This window comes from Diabrotica undecimpunctata, chromosome 7, assembly GCF_040954645.1.
Source record: "Diabrotica undecimpunctata isolate CICGRU chromosome 7, icDiaUnde3, whole genome shotgun sequence".
In the NCBI taxonomy this organism is placed as follows: domain Eukaryota; kingdom Metazoa; phylum Arthropoda; class Insecta; order Coleoptera; family Chrysomelidae; genus Diabrotica; species Diabrotica undecimpunctata.
The window spans coordinates 15,893,973-15,916,846 of NC_092809.1; the positions used below are offsets into that span (position 1 = coordinate 15,893,973).

At 33.2% G+C, this 22,874-nt stretch overlaps 1 protein-coding gene across 1 annotated transcript in view; it reads right to left on the reverse strand.

Annotated features, from left to right (window-relative positions):
* LOC140446283 (uncharacterized) overlaps positions 1–12,243 on the reverse strand; it is a 235,446-nt gene extending 223,203 nt beyond the window's left edge. Inside the window, 2 exon segments of the mRNA XM_072538819.1 lie at positions 11,550–11,583; positions 12,193–12,243. Of these exon segments, the coding sequence (XP_072394920.1) occupies positions 11,550–11,583; positions 12,193–12,243 (85 nt within the window).
* Between the last annotated feature and the right edge of the window lie 10,631 nt (positions 12,244–22,874).

Consider the following 22,874-nt stretch of genomic DNA (forward strand, 5'->3'; position numbering starts at 1 on the left):
CACATTCCTGGAATGAGTCCCTTCTTCAACTCGACGCGTGTCACACAGCGCAAGTGTAGTGGGAGTCCGCACAGTTATCGTTTGCGCATATCCGGCTTCTACACATAAACGGCCAGTCATTTATCTGTTGTTGTTTAGTTAGTGTGGAGCTGTGTTATAACGTAAACAGTTAACAGTGAATAGTTATAGTGTGTTATTTGCGATGTCGAGTTCAGACAGTGAAAATGTAGAGCCACGCCGGAAGAAGGGAAAGTTAAATAAAGAATTACATGTCAGAGAGATGGAAAAAATTGCTAGACGCAAGGGTGAAGAGTTTGTTACGTCATCAGGTAAACTAGTTGAAGCTAAACAAACTGGCCCTGACTGTCAGTGTAAGAAACAGTGTATGTCTAAGCTATTAGATGAAGACAAAAAACGTATTTTAGAAAAACTTTATGCTGGCCAATCAAAAAATGAACAAGACACCTTTTTAATGGGGTGTATTGAAAGATTCGATGTCAAACGGCACAGACCAACAGTTGATCATTCAAAACAAATCAATGCCTCATTTAAGTATTATGTGATCGTGTCTGGAAATCGTTCAGAAGTATGTCGCAAAGCATTCATAAGTTTGTATGCAATTTCACACAAAATAGTTATCAGACTCACAAATCTCTTGGCGAAGGGAATGTCTCCTCTTGACATGAGAGGCAAGCATTTAAATCGTGTTAATACTATTCCAACCACTATAACTACCAAAATACATGAACATATCGATTCATATCCTAAATATTTAACCCATTACACTAAGCAACCTATAACCTATTTGGATGCTAAGTTAGATGTACTGAAAATGTATGATATGTTTCTTCAAAAACACCCTGACCTTGGAACAAAAGTAAAGTACGAGTTTTTTCTAAAATACTTCAAAGAAAATTTTGGATATAGATTTGGGAAGCCACAAGTCGACGTATGTTCAACTTGCGAAGACCTTCAAACTAAACTAAAATCCACTACATTGAATGATAACGCTAAACGTACCGCTGCTGCAGAGCTAATAGTGCATAAGAGACGTGCAAAAAAATTTTACACTAAGCTCAATGAAGTGAAAGAGTTGAGTAAAACTAGACCTAATGTAATGGGGATAGTTTTTGACTACATGCAAAACTTACCGCTACCCAGTTTGCCCGTACAAGAAATGTTTTTTCTGAGAAAGTTATGGTACTATGTATTTAATGTTTATGATTTTAAAAACGATAGGGCAGTATTCTACACATACCCCGAAGGTGTTGCAAACAAAGGACCAGATGAAGTCACCTCTTTTGTATTAGATTTTCTTCAAAATGAAATCCCTGCAGAGATTACGGAACTCCACATTTTCAGTGACGCATGTGGCGGCCAAAACCGCAACCACACTATGGTGAGGGTACTTTCAGCCCTAACTATGACCGGTAGATTTACATCAATCCATCAATATTACCCGGTAAGAGGGCATAGCTTTTTGCCATGCGATAGAACCTTTGCAGTTATTAAGAGAGCAGTACGAAAATATGATCGCATTTATTCTCCAGACCAATACAAGGCCATCATAGAAAACGCCAAAAAGATTCAACCAACTTACAAAGTAAAAGAAGTAAAAAATGAAGATGTACTAGCCTGTAAGAAGTGGTGGCCTCTTTACTTTGTTAAATTACCAAAAAGCCTTGAAGATAAAAGAATATCTTTTGCCATAAGCAAATATAGTTATCTGATTCACAGAAGTGACCGGAAAGGATACGTGGTAGCGTCATCGTTCATTGGTGGTTTTCTCTCACACACCTTTAAACTTACAAAATCCAATGATGTAGTGCTTCCTTCAAGCAAGGCTTACGATTATGGAAAGGTACCTATTAAGGCAAGCAAGATCAATGACGTCATGAAACTCATCAAATACATTCCAGAGGAATACTTGCCCTTTTATGATGAACGTCGTACTTGGCCAACGACAGAAGCTGAGACCCCTGATGAAAATGATGAAAATTAACTTTCCATTATTGTGCTGTAAACTTTTTTTATAAATCATGTATGTATTTTAATATTACATTGCTATATTTCAAATTATTTTGTTTCATGTTGCCTTAAAATCTCATTTGCAAGATATTGAGTGTAAAAAGGGACACATTCCATTATCTAAAATGCTAATAACTCAGACATAGTATTAAAAAAACCAAAATAACCATAACAGTTGAATGTCTTCCATTTACTTGTGAAACTTCATAATGGAACCATTTTCTGTAACATATTTAGTTTTGCAGATAAACAGTTTTTTTTAGTTCCTGAAAAATAGCCATTTTGGAATGTGTACCTTTTTCAACTCACCGATTCAATTTATGGTTATATTCCCTTCGAGCAATATGGCGTCAGGGTGTAATTTCATTGGAACCGACTTGCTGTAATGTCGAAATTTTCGTCCCTTTTGACGTAAATCCATATTGTACGTCACCCATAGCGAACCGGTGACTGCAGGTTGAGGCCGGGATTATGCGAATTAATATGCTTTATCTAGACGTGACAAATGTAGTTTTAGAGTTATAGAACTGGGTCACGTGACGTTTTGTAAACACGTGCTCTGTTAGAAATTTATTAACAGGGATAATTCGAAGGTCAGATAGTTATTAGTCGAGTGGGTCTTAAAGTTCTTGTTCAATAGAAATTCGCAAAACTACATTGGTAACGAAAGAATGCATATTTATTGCGAAACAAAAAATCTATAATAAATCTATCTATCCAAAGTTAATCATCATGTCATTTATTACAGGAAAGAGAATGATAAAACACAAAGCACTTACCTAGATAGTTGCATAATGATATTTAATCCTGTAGCATAAAAGCCAAAGATAAAATTGTAAGATGCCTATTAATCAATTATACAAGTTATAAGATTTCGTGGATTTTATCCATTCAAAGCATTCTTTTATAATTTCTACATAATTTTCCGCATATTTTTCACTTATTTATCCACTGTTTAAGCTAAATATTATAATACCTCAGCTCAAAGAAGTTCTAGAGTTTTAAGACTTCAATGGTTTTCTTCTCTTTTTTCCTGCCTTGTGCTAGGTTTTTCCATTTTTTTACTCCTCTTCTTCTTCTTCTACTAATGGCACTACAACCCTTTGTAAGTCTTGGCCTGCTTAACAATGTTCTTCCATTCTGCCCTGTCGGATACTTTCGCCATTCGCCACTGCCTAATGTTCATGGTTTTAAGATCCCTCTCTACGTCGTCTATCCATCTTTTACGGGGCCTTCCTCTTGTTCTGTTTCCTTGGGGCTTCCATCTCTGGACTACTTTTACAGCTCGATTATCTGACATTCTTTCTAGGTGACCAAGCCAGTTTAGTCTTTGTGACTTTACAAATCTGACAATATCTGCGCTCTGCATTAGTTCATTCAGCTCGTGGTTCATTTTAATTCTCCACGAACCATCGCTGCATTGGGTTGGTCCAAATATCTTCCTTAGTATTTTTTTACTCCTAATAATGTCAAGTCTTCGTTTATCTATTTCATTTAGTTTCTTCGTGGTCGTCCTCTTTTCCTTTTTGTGTCAGCTTCACTATTTATTTATTCTTTGGGGACTCTTTCTTTCTGAATTCAGATTAGTGTCGAAGCCATCATATTCTTTGAACTTTTACTGCGTTTAAAATTTATTGTTCTTCTTCTCCAGATATGCTTATCTTTTACACTTCCATAAATTCTTCTGGGTATCGTCCGCTTCCATCTATCTAGCCTCAGTTCCATGGTTTTACCTAAGATCCAGGTCGCGCTTGCATGAAGCACAGTTGGTCGGATAACCGTTGTATTTATTCCTGTTTTTGCTCTGGATATTTTCTTTGATCTCAGCTTCTTATTTAGAGTTACAGCACTTTCACTACTTATGGCCATTCATTTTTCGATTTGTTTAGTCTCTTTGTTTCTATTTTCTTAACGTTACTCCCAAATAATCAAACTGTCTAACTATCTCAAAGTTATATTTCTTGTGTGGGATAGATACTTTCCAAAACTGTCCTGTCCTGTACTTTCTTGAGTCTTTTAAAAATGTCTCTTAATTCTGTTGATCTTCTTGTTATTAGGGCAACATCGTCCACATATCCTACGCATTGATGTCTGTGGTGGTATCTTGAGCCTAAAGTGTGAATATTGCTTTTCCTTAAAATTCCTTTCAATGTTAGATTAAAAAAAAAGGGTAGACAAGGGGTTATCTTATCGTAGTACTATAGTGATGTTAAAGCTGTCAAAAACACGACCTTCTAACATAACTTTACTTTTGGTTTCATTCAGAAGAGATTTAGTTATTTGCATTATTTTATCCGAAAAGTCATTATAGTCTAATGTGTCAATTAATTCATGTCTGTTTATTGTGTCATATATCTATCTATCTATATAAGGATTTTTACAGCTGTCGCCGCCTTCCTTTTTTCAGCCCATGTCTTCAGTCCTTTCACCATATCACCAGTCACATGTCCATACCAAATTAAACGTTTTACTTCGATGTAGCTGAGTATGTTGTTTTACTGCCATTCTTCGTTTTATCTCCTCATTTCTGATGCCATCCATTTTTGTCACTCTGCAGCTTATTCTCATGAACTCCATTTCAGTTGCTGTGATTTTGGACCTGTTTCGTTTATTTATTACTCAATTCTCTGCTCCATAGGTCATTATACTGCGTACCAAGGTGTTATAAATTCTCTTCTTTGTATTTCTGGTAATCTGTCTATCCCACAGTACCCCGTTCATTTGTTTAATACATGTTCTTGTCTGTGCTAATCTGCTGGTTATCTCTTACTCGGTGGTTCCATTTTTTGAGAGTATGAATATGTGTCATATATGCCTGTCGAAAATTAATAAATAATATGTTTAGACATGTTGAATTCATACGAGCTAGCCAGGATCTGTTTAGTCGTAAAAATGTGAGAATTTAAAAAACGTGATAAGAGGCAAAAAAGTTTTAAAAATCATGTGTTAAACTAATGATGCCACAAAATTCATTTGATTTGAACGTACTCAAAAGTTTGGGGCGATTTAGGGCTGCACACCCCCCTTAAATTTTTTTTGTGCGCTTAGATTTTGTTGTTTCTTTTTTATGAAAAATGTTTTCAGAACAAGAAAGTAACGTGCCATTTTTATTACAAAATGTCAAGTAGTTTAGGAGATAATGCGAAAAAACAATTTTTATTTTGTAACTTCAAAGGGCTGTAACTTTTTTCGTGTACACTTTTGTCCTAAGGTAAGTTGGATTCAATCAATTTATTTTTGTCCCCGGAATGCGTGATTTAATTTATGACATACCTTTTTAAAACACCCTGTATTTTAAAATATAGAACAGCAAATTATGGTTAATTGTACCAAAAGCTTTTGAGTAGTCTAAAATAATAAGAATTGATATTTTGTTTTTGTCAGAACCTCTAAAAATATCATCTGTAATATGTAATAAATTAGAAAGACAGATATCTGGACCTAAAACCGGACTGCATCGTAGGGATTATGTTGTTATTTTTTAAATGCGTTTGTAACTGAATGCCGATCACTTTTTCCAAAATTTTAGATAATGTAGGCAGTACACTTACTGATTTTAATTTATTCAGGCTTTCTGTAATTTTAGTCTTCGATAAAAGAATAAAATGTGCCCGTTTCCATTTCCATTTCCAATTAAGCAATATTTAAGGTTTTCAATAAGGTGTAGTCATGTTTGAAATTTAAATCTAATAGACAAATTTATAACAAAGCAATCGCCCTTCAAATATGTTTGTACCCGCATGTAAAAAAAAGGACACTAATTAATTCAGTTGTTCCAGCTGTCATTTCCGGATTCGCGTTGTATGCTCCCTTTCTAAGCGTATTTGTGCTTCAGCCAAATGGAGTGTAGATCAAAGAAATGCCATTCTAAATATACTAAGCCTAGTTCATTCTAGAGCGATATTTTAATTATACCGAAAAGCACGAAAGTGACTGGTGCAATTACGTCCAAGATGATTTACTACCTACTTTAGGACAAGTGTTTAGGTTATTCATAATGTGCCACGTTTGGGGTCTACCGTGAAATGGTGGGAGCCATAAAGCAAAGTTAGTAATCTCGTCGTTGGTATTCCGCAATCTACGTTTTCTATTTATTATCATTTTGTGCAGTACAAATTGAATGTAGGTAATGCACCACTCTACGACTTTATTTTATTTTAAACACAAATACTAATTCTGAAATTTATAACATTAGAAGCATTTTACACTTTTAAATAGTAAAATTTAGATATACAACTAAGATAATCGATTGTGCAATTCATTTATAAATTACGTAAAATATGTACAAGGCTTGTTCAATTGAAATCCAACATTTTTGGTCCAGAAAAAATTATTGGAAAATATATATGCAAATAATTAGCACTGCAAATAAAGCACACATCCCATTGTTTTATCAACCGATGTATACCTTGTTTAAAGCCATCCTTCGTGCGACTGAACATAATTATCTTTTAACGCTTTTTCATTGGTACAAAGATGTGAAAATCGCAAGGCGATAAATCAGAACTATTTAATGGACGCTCTACTACCCTCTACTTATTTCGTTGCAGATTTTCTTTTATTACTTAAGCAATACAAGGTCGAGCATTTTCGGTCAGAAAATGATATCACGTGAGAGTTTCTCTGGCCATGTTCGTCATATCTTGATGAAGCTTGTTTAAAGTTTTATTACACAGATTTCCCTTGATATACACTCTAGCTTCTGGAAACTCTATGAGCAAGTGTCCTTTACAGTCAAAGAAAAATGTTAACATGATCTGGCCTAGAGACAGTTTAACTTTAAACTTCTTTGGTGGCGAAAAGTTTAAGTGTTATCATTACATTGATCACAGCTTGCTAAATTGTTTAAGATACACCAAAACAGCAGACATCAAAATTTGTCACCAGCAGTTGTTAAAGAAAGAATGTCCTTACTTGTATTATGTGAGATGTTGCAAAGATAAATCCATTCACACGCTTTTTTGTTCCTATATCAAAAGTCGAGGAACCCATTGCGTGCAGACTGTGCTGTAACCCAGTTTGTGCTTGATGCTAACGATAGATCTTAAACTCAGAAAAACTTCTTCTTCAATTTTGGCCTCCTAAATTGTTTAAGTTATCGCACCATCTTTTTCTTCTTCTTCTTCTTCTTCTTCTCGTGCCACTCCTAGCGGAGATTGGAAATCATCATGGCCACTGCGACTTTGTTAGCAGCGCGCCTAAAAAGTTCAATCGAACTACACCCGAACCATTCACGTAGATTACGAAGCCACGATATTTTTCTTCTTCCCACACTTCTTTTGCCCTTAATTTTGCCCTGCATGATATTTCTTAAAAGTTCGTACTTTTCACCTCAATCTTCATCTTTTTCTTGGTCTACCAATACTTCTTCGTCCATTTGGTGACTTATCTCGTGCTATTCGTACTATCCTATCCTGTGCCATTCTACTAATGTGTTCGTTCCATTCCTGTTTCCGTTTTGTCACTCATCCATTTATGTCATCTTCTATATTGCATGCTCTTCTTATGTTTTCGCTTCTCTTCCTATCCAACAGACTTTTCCCTGATATTCGTCGAAGTATTTCATCTCTGTTGTTTCTAGTAGTTGTCTCGTTTTAGATGTGTCAGGTCTTGTCTCCGCCGTGTATGTTATTATAGATCTAATTGCAGCTTTATAGATTCTTGTTTTTGTGCCCTTTTTAGCCCTTTTTCTATCCGAATTGTCGAATAAAGGCCTCTCCCATTTCTCGCCATTCATCCCTGTTGTGTGCTAGGCGTTTCCACATTGGTCCTGCGACTCTTTTGATATCGTCGCTCCAGCGCATTTGAGGTCTTCCTCTTGGTCTCTTCGCATCGTACGGTCGCCAGTTTCCGACTTCTTTGTTCCATCTACCATCTTCGAGACGTTCGTTGTGTCCAGCCCATTTCCATTTTAATTTAGCTGCTTGTTTCGCGGCGTCCTTTATTTTTGTTTTGTTCCGGATTGCTTCGTTCGTTTGCCGATCTATTAGTGAGATACCAAGCATCTGTCGTTCCATGGCTCGCTGAGTTTTTCGAATCTTGTCCATGTTCTTTTTTGTGAATGTCCAGGGTTGAGCTCCGTAAGTGAAAACGGGAAGGATACAAGAATCGAACACTTTGGTTCGAAGGTTTTGGGGTATCTTTTTGTCTTTCAGTATGTATGAGAGTTTTCCAAATGCGGCCCATCCCATTCTTACTCGTCTGCTTATTTCGGTAGTTTGGTTTTCTTTGTTTACCTTGATATTCTGACCCAGATATATGTATTCTTCTACATGTTCCACTTTTGTTCCTTGGTTATCGTCGGTTGATCATCTTTATTCCACATTAGCTTAGTTTTACTCAGATTCATTTTCAGTCCTTTTTTTATGGATTCCGTATGAAGCTCATCGATCATCGTCTTCAGTTCTTTCCAGCTGTCGGCTATTAGTACTACGTCATCTGCATATCTTAGATGGTTTAAATACTTTCCGTTTATCGACAGTCCCTTCCCCAATTTAGTGATTTAAAGATGTCTTCAAGTGCGGCAGTAAATAGTTTTGGAGATATGGTGTCTCCCTGTCTTACTCCTCGGTTGATTTTTATTGGTCTCGTTTTCATTCCGTTATCCATCGTGACTACCATTTCAGCGTGTTGGTATATATTATGTATTAATATCCTATATCTAGAATCTATTCTGCTGTTGACCAGTGCTTCCTCAATAGCCCATAATTCTATGCTGTCAAAAGCTTTCTCGTAGTCTATAAATGCTAAACAGATTGGTAAATTGTATTCGTTAACTTTTTCTATTAGGACCTTTAGTGTGTGAAGATGGTCACATGTACTGAACCCTTTTCTAAATCCGGCTTGCTCTACTGGTTGATATACATCGAACTTTGTTGTCACTCTATTTGTAATTATTTTTGTAAATGTTTTATAAAGTTGTGATAGTAGTGATATTGGACGATAATTTTTCAGATCTGTATTGTCCCCTTTTTTGTGTATTAATATTATGTTAGCAGTATTCCATTCCCTTGGTATGTTTCCTTCAAATAGGCATTTATTAAAAAGTATTTTTAGGTACCTGATGACTTCTTCTCCTCCTTCTTTCAACATTTCTGCCAGAATTCCATCACTACCCGGTGTTTTATTTTTTTTCAATTCTTTAATTGCATTTTCTATTTCTACTTCGCTTATTTCGGGCATTACTTCAGAATTTACGTTTGTTATTTGTCTTTTCAGATTTTGCTTTGAAGAGTCGGGGGGATCGTTTCTTGAGCGGTATAACTCAGTATAGAAGTTTTCAACTATGTTTGATATCTGAGCTTTGCTTGTTTCTAGTTGGCCTTGTTGATTTTTCATAGTTATAATATTTTTCTTTCCTAATTTCGGTTTGGTATATTTCAGACTTTGATTTTTCTCTATCACTCTTTCTACATGTTCTTGTTGATGTTTTTTAATATCGTCTTTTATCTGTTTTCGTATGGCTCGATTAAGTTCTTTGTATTCTATGGTATTTCTTTTGTTTAGTGACAGGAGCATTTCTTTCCGTTGGTTTCTTATAAATCCCCCTATTTGTTTTTGTGTACCGTAGAAGTCGCTTTCCATCCTTTTTGTACTGTTTTCAGTGTTCATTTTTTGTCCTTCTTATCAACTGCTTTGTTTCATTTCGTATTCTTTTATAGGTGTCTCGGGATTCTATAGTATTTGATGTTTTGTACTTCGTGTATGCCTCTCGTTTCTCTTTAAATTTCTCTTTTATTTCTTTTCTGAACCATGGTGTATTGTTGTTTGTTTTGTTCAGTATGACTTAACGTTTTCCTAGAGCTTCTGTTGCTGCTTCTTCAATGTTGTTTGTAATTTTCTCCCAGCTCGCGTTTTTTGCCAATCGCCCCTTCGCACATTCTGAATTCGCCACTCAGGACAATTTCAGAAAAACATTTTCTGAAATTGCCCTGATTTAAATTCGACGATCTTCTCTAATTCAGCCTTTTTGACACCATTTCATAGCAGTTGGAGGCGCAAAGGATGAGTTTTCATACACTACTTGCATTCGTGTATGTATTTGCAATGATTGAAAATCCTTATCACACAAAAATTAAATGACCGCACGCTGATACTATTTGGACGTATTTTTAACAATGGTTGAATGAATACAATTGTTTTCATGGCTAACCTGACCAAACGTAGGTAAATTCAATTGAACAAATGAATAAAAATAAAATAAAATTTAATGTCAATTTAACCTAACCTAACTTAAGGATTAAACTAAAAAAAACAGAAAACGTTGCTAGCAGAAAACTAATAAGTTCTAAGAGAGCGGCACAAAAAAAAATGAATAAAGGTTACTGTAGGAAAACAAACTTAAAAAATACCTCCTATTACACAAGAATTAGTGCATTAAAAAATCATCAAGAATTCGTTTTGGTAGATCGTACATTAAAATTGCAAAATATAAGAGAGGAATTAAGAATATTTAATGACTATTTAACTATTTGCATGAATATTTTTCAATAAATAAGTTCTGTATAAATTTTTTGTCGCTTTTTTTCGCAGCCTATCAAAAACAACACCGCGTTGACGATTGATGTGACAATGGATTAAAAATGGATCTACTAATTTCCTCCTAGATTAAGTTGTTGATAGCTGAGTGAACAACAGGTGGTGAAATCCACCCCAAAAAGTTAGCTAGCAACGATTGGGCTTGCACATATTGGTTTATACAACATATTTTGTTTACTGGTTACCTTAAAAAGGACAAACAATAGATAGGGAATACTCTACAAAACTGAAGTATTTGAAGTAAAAAATTAACAAAAACAGCCCAAATGGATATGAAAACAGTGTTTTTGTACAAACAAACATCGTGATCAAACACAGGTTGATCGAAATGATGACAATCATACATGCATTGCACACAGAATTACTTCTACTGATAGCGACTAAAACCGTTTTATGGACGGTTAAAAAAAGAATACCCCTAATAAAGAAATTTGGTTCAAATGTGTATGTTATTTTTGAATCCAAGGCATATTTTGAAAAAAAGACAAATCTTTTTCGAAAATTATTCAGAAATTGTTTGGTCTCAAATCAGATTAAATTCTGCATTAAATTTTAAAGAATTCTTGAGTTCATGGTATCACCACAATGTTATTTTGCTATTTATTAAATCTATAACAATGGCGTCTGGCGATGTCAATTATTGGGGCCCAGAAGTACATGTCACCAGATAAGAATATGAAGGTTTTGACAGGTCAGAGAGGTTATTAGAAGTAGCAAAATCAACATTATTAGCAGTAACTCGTAACAACATAGAAAACTCTCATAACATGAAGTCAATCTATAAAAAAAATAGATAGATCAATAGGAAAAGACAAAATAGATAGTAAAAATGATAACGAAACAGATTAACACATAGACATGAACTATATAAACATGAAAAATATATGAAACATAATATTAGACTTATTTATTATATTTATATAATATAATGGAATATAATAGTCGGTTTAGGTTTTTATTTTCTTAAATAAATTTTTTCTTACCAGAGATTCTGCGATAAATGTTGTTTTCACTTACCTAAAACAAAATATGATATTATTATAATGCTTTATAAAAATACAAAGTAAAATTTTTAGATACTTATTTCAAATAATTGAAGTATATGTTAGAATAAAAATTGTTAGCAATATAAAGTGGAAAATTCCAAAATAGTTTCATCTTATCGTTTGTATGTTTTTCTACTTAAAATGTATGTTAACAGTAGCTATAGAGGACTTATAGAGACATAGTATCGGGTTAGCAACTCCTGGGAGTCTTGCGTTGACATGGAGGAAATCTATTTAAAACAACTACATCATTTAACCCTTTAACAGGCAGAACTATTTTTTGTTGTAAAAATTTAATTTTGAGTAGTAAAAGTAATTCTGTATGTATCATTAACAAAAAAATTTTCTTTGTCAGAATAGCTGAAAAGGGTGATAGATATAGCTACCAGTGTGCATTTTAACGGACATTTAATAGTAACTGGACAAAATTAATACTAACTGGGCAATGCTATATATAGCGACCGGTAAAAACAATTTGAAGCAGAAAGGACACAGTGCCTATAAGTTCCTTTGGTGGGTAAGTATGAACCAGCATTCAAAGTTGAATTTGATGCAGGTCCAGATTTTTTCTGAAAGTAACAGTGCTAATCAAATTATCAGCTAATTCACTGCGGAACTCTAATACAGCCATAGGCTTAGCACTTGGTGTTATTTTCTTTTTAGTCTCCTTATATAAAATATCATCATCATCAGTGGCGTTACAGCTCTTTATGAGCCAAAGCCTTCTTCAGAACAATCCTCCATTCGCCCCTGTCTCTGGCAACTCTTCTCCATGCTCTAATTCCGATAGACTTCAAATCATTTTCTAGGTTGTCTTGGTACCTAAGTCTCGGTCTTCCTCTTCTTCGTTGTCCGATCGGCCCTCTTCGGTCAAAAACTTTTCTGACTATGGCATCTTCCTCTCGTCTGATCACATGACCTATCCATCTGAGGCGTGCTACCTTAATGAATTTTACAACGCCAGGTTCTCCAAATCTTGTATACAACTCGAAATTGTAACACCTGCGCCAAAAACCTTGTTCTTTTATGCCTCCATATATTCGTCTTAGTATTTTTCGCTCAAAACGTTTGAGCAATTCTTGGTCATTCTGTGTTAGTGTCCAAGTTTCTGAACCATATGTTAGCACTGGTCTTATTAGTGTTTTGTATACAGTCAGTTTAATTTTTCTAGGCATTTTTGAGGCCATCTGTCTTCTTAAGCCATAGTAACACTTATTGGCGAGCACTATTCTTCTTTTGATTGCTTCACTGGCATTGTTATCTTTGGTTAGCAGCGACCCTAAGTATATGAAGGTGTCAACACCAGTTCTAGGTCACTTAGCAATAATTGTTAGCAATATTAAGGGGAAAATTCCAAAATAGTTTCATCTTATCGTTTGTATGTTTTTCTACTTAAAATGTATGGTAACAGTAGCTATAGAGGACTTATAGAGACTTAGTCTCGGGTTAGCAACTCCTGGGAGTCTTGCGTTGCCATGAAGTAAATCTATTTAAAAAATTAATAGACACAGTGCCTATAAGTTCCTTTGGTGGAACCAGCATTGAAAGTTGAATTTGATGGGGATCCAGACTTTTTTCTGAAAGTAAAAGTGCTTATCAGCTTATCAGCTAGTTCACTGCGGAACTCTAATACAATCATAGGCTTAGCACTTAGTGTTATTTTTTTTTTCAGAGTCTCCTTATATAAAATATAGTTGTTTACTATTGTTGCGTGTAAAAGTTAGTAAAATATTTTTGCATGATATTGATCGAATATATCTACTCCACCCAAGTATTTGCTATAATCAGCTATTGCATGAGGACATCGTACTTGATCTCTATTTCCGAAATTGTTTGTTCTCAAAATCTGAGTTTTTTCTTGAAAATTATGTAGATTGCTGAAAACACTAACACATTTAACGCCTCTATCTTTCCACTTATACACAAATATTTCTCCAGAACTAACCGAATCTGACTGATTTTGAAAAGGCTCTTTATCAACACATAATATTTGTTTTGGAAAATATTTTCTTGTTTGCATCACAGTGTCACAAGCAAAAGTTTTATTTTTCAGTAAATTCTGCATCAGTGTTATTGTGGTGAAAAAATATCAAAGTATACGCAATAACCATGATTTTGATATTTCGACGTAAGTTCTCAAACAACACGTTCTTGTAACACATTGGACATTGATTCAGTGGCTTTTCCTTCACATAAATGAAAATTTAGAAAGTGTCCAAATGCCCAAATTTTAAAGCCTCTTTTTATTGGTTTCATTATGTACTGTTTTAGTGATGCGCGCCCTTTGAAAGCTTTCACACATGCTTTCGTCAATAGATATTCGTCTATATGGCGTAAAAGCATTTTTAAAGGTCTCGGAAAGATGGTTTAAGTGTGTTTTAAGCTTGTAGAGCGTATCAAATTCTTTAGTTTTTGGTTTGAGCATATTTTCATTATTGTTTAGATGCAAAAACCTCAAGACTTTCAGGAATCTTTTTAATGTAAATATTTTAGTCACACGTTCAACATGAAAGATTTCATTGTTGGACCAGTATCGCCTTATTGTTGGAAGGCTGTGGAATACCATGGCTATAAATATTCCCAAGAAAGCATCGTGTTCTTCATATCAATAAAAAGTTGCGAATTCTTCTGAGTAGCGTAGGAGTTCGATTCTTTGAAAATTCTTTGACAGATACTCTCACTAAAGAAAACTCTAAAGAGGTCGACTGGCTTAATTATTGTTAAGATTAATACAAAAGATTGCTTTGAAGGAGCAGGAGCTTTTTTATATTTCTCGTCTTATTAAGGTTATTTTTTAATTTAATTTTAAATAAAACTTTTTTGTTTCAAATCTATTTTATAAAATATTAGTAAATATTTCTTAATGCACATCTAAAAATTATAGGTTCATGATCAGTTGGCGAGAAACCTTGCGGAAGATCATCTGCATCAGTCTGTCCCGTTTATTGAAAAAAAAAATATAATTTCAGACTACGGCCTAGAAGCTTGAAAACCATTATATCGTTAATATTACGTGTTTGTTTTAATCTTACTTCTACATATAGATCAGTTACTGAGGGTTTTTACCTCCGAATTCTTTATAACTGAATCGATTCATTTGAAATTTTGTGTGTTGGTAAATAATTACTCAAGGAACAAAAGTTATATAGTGCCGATGTGCGCTTCCCCCACGGGGGTTTGTCTGCCACCCCTTTTCGAGGGTGGAAATTTTTTCACTCAAAATAACTACGCTATTCGATAGAAAGACAAATTTCAAACAAAAAATGTAGTAAACATTTTTTTTTGCTAGATCAATACTTTTTGAGTTATTCGCTGTTGAAAAGTGTCATTTTTCGTTAAAAAAAAACATGTTTTTTAAAGGTTTTTTAAGAATAGCTCTGAAACTAAGAGTTTTATCAAAAAAGTGTAAGGACTAAAATTAAAGCTCATAAAAAAACAAAAAGATTGGCTTTTTAATGTATATTATCTGTTTAATATTAACTGAGTTATGGCTGTTCAAAGAAGGTTTGTTTTTGTTTTAGTCTTTCAATTCGAGTATTTAACGTTAAATAACGGAAAACGGGTACATTTTTCGACAAAAACTCATATAATGTTTTTAAAAGAGCTTGAAAAGACCTTTAAAATGAGTGGTGGTAAAAGTCCTTTGCACTAACTGTACGTGAGATACGATCAAAAAAAAACGATGGGTTTCTCAAATTTTTGTAAAAAAAAACGCAATAAAACTAACGTCATGTTCACTAGGATTGAAATAAATTGTTTTCCTTATAGAATTCACTTGATTTTAGTGTTTTTTGTATGATCCATTTTTTTGTAAATAATAAAAAAAAATCTTTTTCTTATAATAACTTCAAAACTATAAAAGATACGTAAAAGATGACACAATACAAAAAAATAGGTTTTTTTTTTGACAAAAATTTTCATTTTTTAATTTTTTTTGTAGCTTAAAAAATAACGGAGATATATTTGGTTGAAGTTTGCTTTATATAGCGCATGACCCACTGGTCTCCGACCCTTTGACCCTTCACCCTTTAAACATGAAGGACTTTAGAATGTTTTAACATTCCTATACTTATAGCCCGTTAAATTACCTGTAAAATGGTTTTTTTATGCATGTTGTAGCATCAAAATTAACTGAGTTATTGTAAAAAAACCAATAGTACTTTTTAGAATAAATTTTGGAGCATGGAAAAATTTTATAATTTGGAGCATTGGAGCATTTCGATGGAACTAATAGACATCTATATATACATTGCATCTATATATCTATCTATATATATATATATATATATATATATATATATATATATATATATATATATATATATATATATATATATATATAAAACAAGTTTTGGAAACAGGTAGGGATCTTTCTATTTGGAACATCTGCTATAACTAAACCGGCTTTTTTTCTATGTGTGTATGTACTTTTTCGTCAGTATAGCTCTGGATGAACATACCAAAAGGGTTTATTTACAAATCCAGGGTTGGGAAATAACAGCTTAAATATTTTGGATTGGTCTAAAGGTAGAGATTCTTTGGAACCAATTAAAATGCAAAGTTTACCAGCTCCAGAAGAACTGCTGAAAATGATTTTTTGCAATTGTACAAAAGGTTGCGGATCAGTCTGTGGCTCTCTTAGGCTGGGATTATTTTGCAATGCAACATGCGGAACATGCTGTGGTGACAATTGACAAAATTGTCCTCCAGTAAACGAAGACCAATTGGACGGTGAAAATTATGATTCCGATGATGAATAGATATTCATTTATTTTATACCTCGTTTTATATAAATATTATTTATTTTTAGTTTTTTGGAAAATAAAAAAATTGTAATATATTATAAACTAAATTTTTTCTATTTATGTCCATGTCTAAGTTAAGGATTTAATGATTTTATTTTCATCAAAAGTCGTGCTTGTAAGGGTTGAAAAAAGTAGGCCCATTTTATAAGTAAAAAATTAATTTTTGTCTACAAACAATGCACTCTAAAAATTTTTCAAATCGTTAAAAATATTTTTTAATTCATTTTTGGGGTGGTTGTAAGGGTTGAAATGTTGAAATTATAATAAAATGTTATTTTATAAGCAAGAAATTAATTTGTGTTTAATAAAATGCACTCAAGAAATGTTTCAGACCAATAGAAATATATTAAATTAATTTTTCAAAAAAGGGGTTGGTTGTGAGGGTTGAAATGTTGAAATTATAATAAAAAGTTATTTTATATGCAAAAAATTAATTTTCGTTAAATAAAATGCACTCAAGAAATGTTTCAAACCGATAAAAATATTTTTTAATTAATTTTTAATTCATTTTTGTCATAAGGGTGGTTGTAAGGGTTGAAAATTTCCAATAAATAAAATATTATTGTATAGCTAGGGTATTAATTTTTATTTGTATTTAAATATATAATTGAAATGTATCAAGCTACTACGACTTTTTTTTCATATTATTTTTTTACAAAGTAAAGGGTTAAAGGGTACCTTTTAAGGGTTTTTAAAGGGTTTTATGGGTTGAAAATTGTGAATAATTAATTTTTATATTAGAGAATACATTACAATATTTACCTTATGCGAATAAACAAGATTTAAGTGCACAAAATAATTAAATCCGTGTTTTTCCCAGTTTCTTCAAAAAGGGATAGTTTTCACCTCTTAAAAACAAAAAGCGCACCTAGAGCGTATATAACTTTTGAAGTGGAGGATAAGATAAGCTTAATTTGAAATTTTCAAAGAAATCGATGCAGTTATAAAAAATTCGGAGGTATTACCATATTTTAAGCCTCAGTAACTGAACTAATATTGTTAATAATATATTTTGTCTATGAGAAATTTAAGTTTCTTAGAGCGATCAAAGTCAAAATGATTCAGATACTTCGTTAAGTATAAAAATAATATTCTTTCTTTTAGAATCGACGTAACATTTTTATTACATAAAGTAATGTAGGATATTTATATTCCTCTGAAGCAGCCTCAAATATTGCTAATCATGTTATTTGATTGTTTAAACAACTATTATGTCGTTTTTTATACTTGTATTTTAGTCTCAGCATCGCTTCTTGATGAATAACTAGAATATTAAAACTATTTAACAATGGTATAATTTGTGAAAGTTATTACTTTTGAAACAAAACGGTTAAACAATTTTATTATTATTTAAAATAATTGTAAAATCGAATTAAGTAACACAAATCTGGAAACAATAAAGAAAGATGACTATAAATAAATCTTCCCTCATTCCATTGAACTAGAAAATGTAGAACAATTATTAATTTTCTTTCATTGTCACGTATAGCTTCAAGGCATATTTCATATCCGGCTATTCTGTAACACGTACTTACAAGATAGATACAATAGTTTATAATGAGATTTAACAAAAACCTATCGGATAAAAAAGAAAAGCAATTTGTGAATTTCAAAGTGGATTTTATTTTGCCAGTTCACGGAAGCGTTACGATTTTAATGAATATTCTTTTTTACTTCATTATGGCCGAAATAAATTGTTGAAGCCATGACTTCTAATAAAACGGTAATATTTTGGTATATTTCAGATACCTATTTTGTGATAATGTGTTAAATCAGTGTGTTGTCTAATGTGTTACCATATGTTATTGATCAAATCAATAAGGGATATTGGGTGTACATCATCTAGCCATACAATATTAAAACAAATCAAGATAATTCAAAATACCGCATTAAGAATTGTTATAGGAGCATTTAGAACATCGCCTGTAGAAAATCTCCAATGTCTAACAGGAGAGAATGTCTTATGCTATAAGAGTTCTCTCGAATTCAAATAATAATAATCCTGTCATAATTGTTTCGCCAAACTCCTTGTAGATAAAAGTAAAAATATTTCCTTTTATGAAAGAATTCGACAGTACCTATATTCGTTATCAATTGAACTACCATCAGTTTTATTCCCAGTTAATATTAAGACACCTCCTCCCTGGACAATACCTCTTCCTTACATTAATCTCAGTCTATCTGTTTTCAATAAAGATTAAACAAACCATATCAATATTCTTCAGTCCTTCCTCTTAATAATATCAAATTAAAAAGATTATTTCTTCTTATATATCGACGCATCCAAAACTTCAGACAGCTTAGGAGTTCACACTGTTCACACGGCTGTTCACAAATATTGTTCACACGGCTGAGATTTACGCCATCCTACAAGCGTTAATACTTATAAAGAACAACTATAGTAAGGCAGTAGTTATCACTGACTCTTTAAGCTCCATTCTGACAATACAGCAGCTGTATCCAAAACATCCAATAGGTTCCTTTGTGAAAACTATCGGTCAGTATTCGAGGAAAAGAAGAAGCAGACTTCTGTGCTAGAGATGCAACAAACAACGAAAATTCAACAATAGTGAGTAAATTATTCAACAATAGTGAGTGAGTGAAGTGGTTGCCAGTGATATTAAAACAGTGATTAAATCCAAAATCGAGCGTAAGTGGCAAACTGAATGGGATAACTCCCAATCGAAATTAAAAGAAATTAAACCGTCTATAAAAACGTGGAGGAAACAAAACACAAGCAGGGCCAACCAGGTTAGAATTGATCGATTACGTTTAGGTCATACGCGTATAACGCATACATTTTTATTTGATGAAAAAAATCAACCGCTATGGGATAGATGTAAGACAACTCTAAATGTAAAACACTTGTTACACTGTACAAAATATATTCAAGAAAAATTTAACAACAATCTTTCCAACGATCTAAAAGCATTATTGGAGGAAAACTGTAACATAAATAACAATAATATTGTAAATTTCCTTAAAGAAACTCAACTTTTTCATCTATTGTAAATTAATTAAGTATTCTACCTGAATGTATCATGTCGCTAATAACCTTTAGTAGTTGATGCGACTGATATTAAATAAAAAAATGGATGATATTGATATTTAGATATCAAAAGTATCCCATGCATCCAGGATCACAATTGCGCAATCGGACTGTTGCACAAACAACTGCAATAATTCAGGGACATGGGATACCCGTATACACAGCAACTTCTTTTGCAACTTGTTTTTTTACAGGTTTGCTAAATTAGATCGCAGGTGGATTTTTAAAAATTTAAATTTTTTTAATAATGCTCCCGACCTATTTGGGAAGGAGAGTCAATTATTATTACTGAAGTTATCACTTAACTATTTCTGCAAAATCCGAATGCCGCCTCTCACATCCACCTCAAAACAGATCTGCAAATTTTTTGCAGAATCCCACGGAAGAAGTCAGTTCCAATAAAGACGTAGACTGTGATATCTGTTCTACATTTCTGTTATTTGCCACATGTTTTTGTCTTCTCGATTAATATGTTTATAGTCTTTGATAATAATTAAAGATCGTTACTTATCTTACAGCCCTGCTACGACAGGGCTGTATTTTGTCTCCATTGTTGTTCAATATTTATTCTGAATGGGTATTTAAGGAAGCTTTAAACGGTTGTGCAAAAGGAATACTAATAAACGGTGAATGGTTGAATAACATTAGATATACAGATGACACTATAGTTTTTGCCGATAATCTGAATGACTTACAGATATTAACAAATCGCATAACAGATGTCAGCAACAGATACGGACTAGCTCTTAACATAAAGAAAACCAAATTTATGAAAATTAGTAAAAAACCAATACTAAACGCTCAACTTACAATCAACCAACAGAATATCGAAAGAGTTACAGTGTACATATTCACAGTTCTTCTCTACGGAATGGAAGCATGGACACTGACTGTTGCATCTATGAATCGGCTCGAAGCTTTCGAAATGTGGTGTTATAGGCGCATCTTACGTATATCCTGGGTTGACAGAGTTACTAATGTGGAGGTCCTGCGTAGAATGGGGAAAGAATGTGAAATTCTCATGACCGTCAAAACTAAAAAGTTGGAATATCTAGGACATGTAATGAGAAATCAAGAACGTTACGGCCTTCTTCAGCTGATTCTCCCAGGGAAGGTAAATGGTAAGAGAGGACCGGGAAGAAGACGCATTTCCTGGCTTCAAAATTTACGAAAGTGGTATAACACGACTACCACTGAACTGTTCCGCGCTGCAATAAACAAAGTAAAGATAGCCGTGATGATCGCCAACATCCGGAACGGATAGGCACTTTAAGAAGAAGAAGAAGACTTATCTTACGAAATTATGTAATGGTCGCTGTAAATTGTCTTTGGTTTCGATTATAATTACCGCGTTATCTCCATAGTATGAGATGCGTATAAGTTTTTTATTTATTATGAGTCGAATTAATGTCATCACTGATAATTTCAACTCTAATGTTTTTGATTATTTCTGTGCCCAATAAGATTACCAAAGACAACAAATAAAAGATCAAATAAGGTCAGAAAAGAAGAAGAACAAGACATTAACCAACTATGGGCAATAATAAGAGACATTGTGTTACAGAAATCGGTTCAAATAATTGGCAAAACCAAGTCAGAAAAAAGAAATCATTGGTTTGATCATGAGTGCAAAATGGCCACAAATAGAAAGAACGTAGAGTATTAAAAAACAATCGACGCAGATTGTACACGGAGAAAAAAAGAAGAGTATAGACATCTTAGAAGAGAGGAAAAACGTATCCATCGACGTAAGAAGAGGAAATACGAACACTCTCAATGAGATACAAAGTTTATTCGAAAAAAAATGAAACGAAGAAATACTACAAATCCTTAAATAATATCTGTCGACAATTTAAATCACGAATAGAAATTTGTAAAGACACTAATGGTAAAATTCTATATGATAAAAACTTAGGTAAGATAGTTTCGAATTCGTTTTTTAATATCTTTATCATCGTCTGGCCATGTCTTGCAATTTTTAGAAGGCTTCAGATTAAAGCAGAAATCTGAATTTGTTTCGAAACTATCTTACCGATTTTTCTATCAGATGTCGCTATTGCGTCCATAACGAAGTCATGTTATTGTTACTTCTAATAAGACAGAGAAGATTATTTTTCACGTTAAAAACGGCTATGAATAACTATTCTGATGAGACTTTTTAAGTCGAAATACGTATCAATAGATACATAGACGCTTTGAACGTGAAATCAAATCTTTTCTGTCTTTTTCATTTTATTCGGATCTACTCTGTATGAGTACGAGAAACAAATTCGTTAGGATTTCTGCCTAGATGAATAGACATGTCGTGGAATGCAAATTTTAGATTCCCCATGTCTCTTTTTAATATCTTTATCATCGTCTGGCCATGTCTTGCAATTTTTAGAAGGCTCCAGATTAAAGCAGAAATCTGAATTTGTTTCGAAACTATCTTACCGATTTTTCTATCAGATGTCGCTATTGCGTCCATAACGAAGTCATGTTATTGTTACTTCTAATAAGACAGAGAAGATTATTTTTCACGTTAAGAACGGCTATGAATTACTATTCTGATGAGACTTTTTAAGTCGAAATACGTATCAATAGATACATAGACGCTTTGAACGTGAAATCAAATCTTTTCTGTCTTTTTCATCTTTTTCATTTGATAAAAACTTAGTTCTTAACAGACGAGCACAACATTTCAGCGAACATCTAAATATAAAAGACATTGAAGGAAGTTACAACATAGACAATCAAGAAAATACTATACAGTGAAGACCTACCAAGAAAAGAATTTTCAAATGCCATCCTAAAACATAAAGACAATAAAGCCCCAGGAATCGATGAACTCTGTTCGGAAATATATAAAAAGGTGGTGATCATATTTTTGCAACAATCTATACACTAATAGTACTTATATGACAGAATGCATTAGTACCAGAAGAGTGGCTAAAGGGAATAATATGTCGTTGCATAAAAAGGGTGATCAACTGGAGTGTAAGAACTATAGAGCCATTCCTCTATTAGCATCTGCGTATAAAATCTTAGGCAATGTATGATTGAAAGACTTAAACATTTTACAGAGAGTATTGTTGGTCAATATTAATGCGGATTTACTGCTGGAAAGTCAACTACACATCAAATTCAAGCACATTACGCGGATTCTAGAAAAGTCACTAGAAGATTCACATCTTCTCTTCGTCGATTTTAAAGCAGCCTATGCCAGTGTGAAAAGAACTGCATTATATGTATAATGCAATGATAGACTTAGGAAACCCAAGTTAGTTAAGTAGATCGAGCTAACACTGCAAAACGTAAGCTCATGCGTTATAATTTAAGGATAAAACTCTACGTTCTTTGACATTAATAATGGTCTAAGACAGGGGGACGCGCTGGCATGTCTCCTCTTTAATTAGAAAGATGAATTTT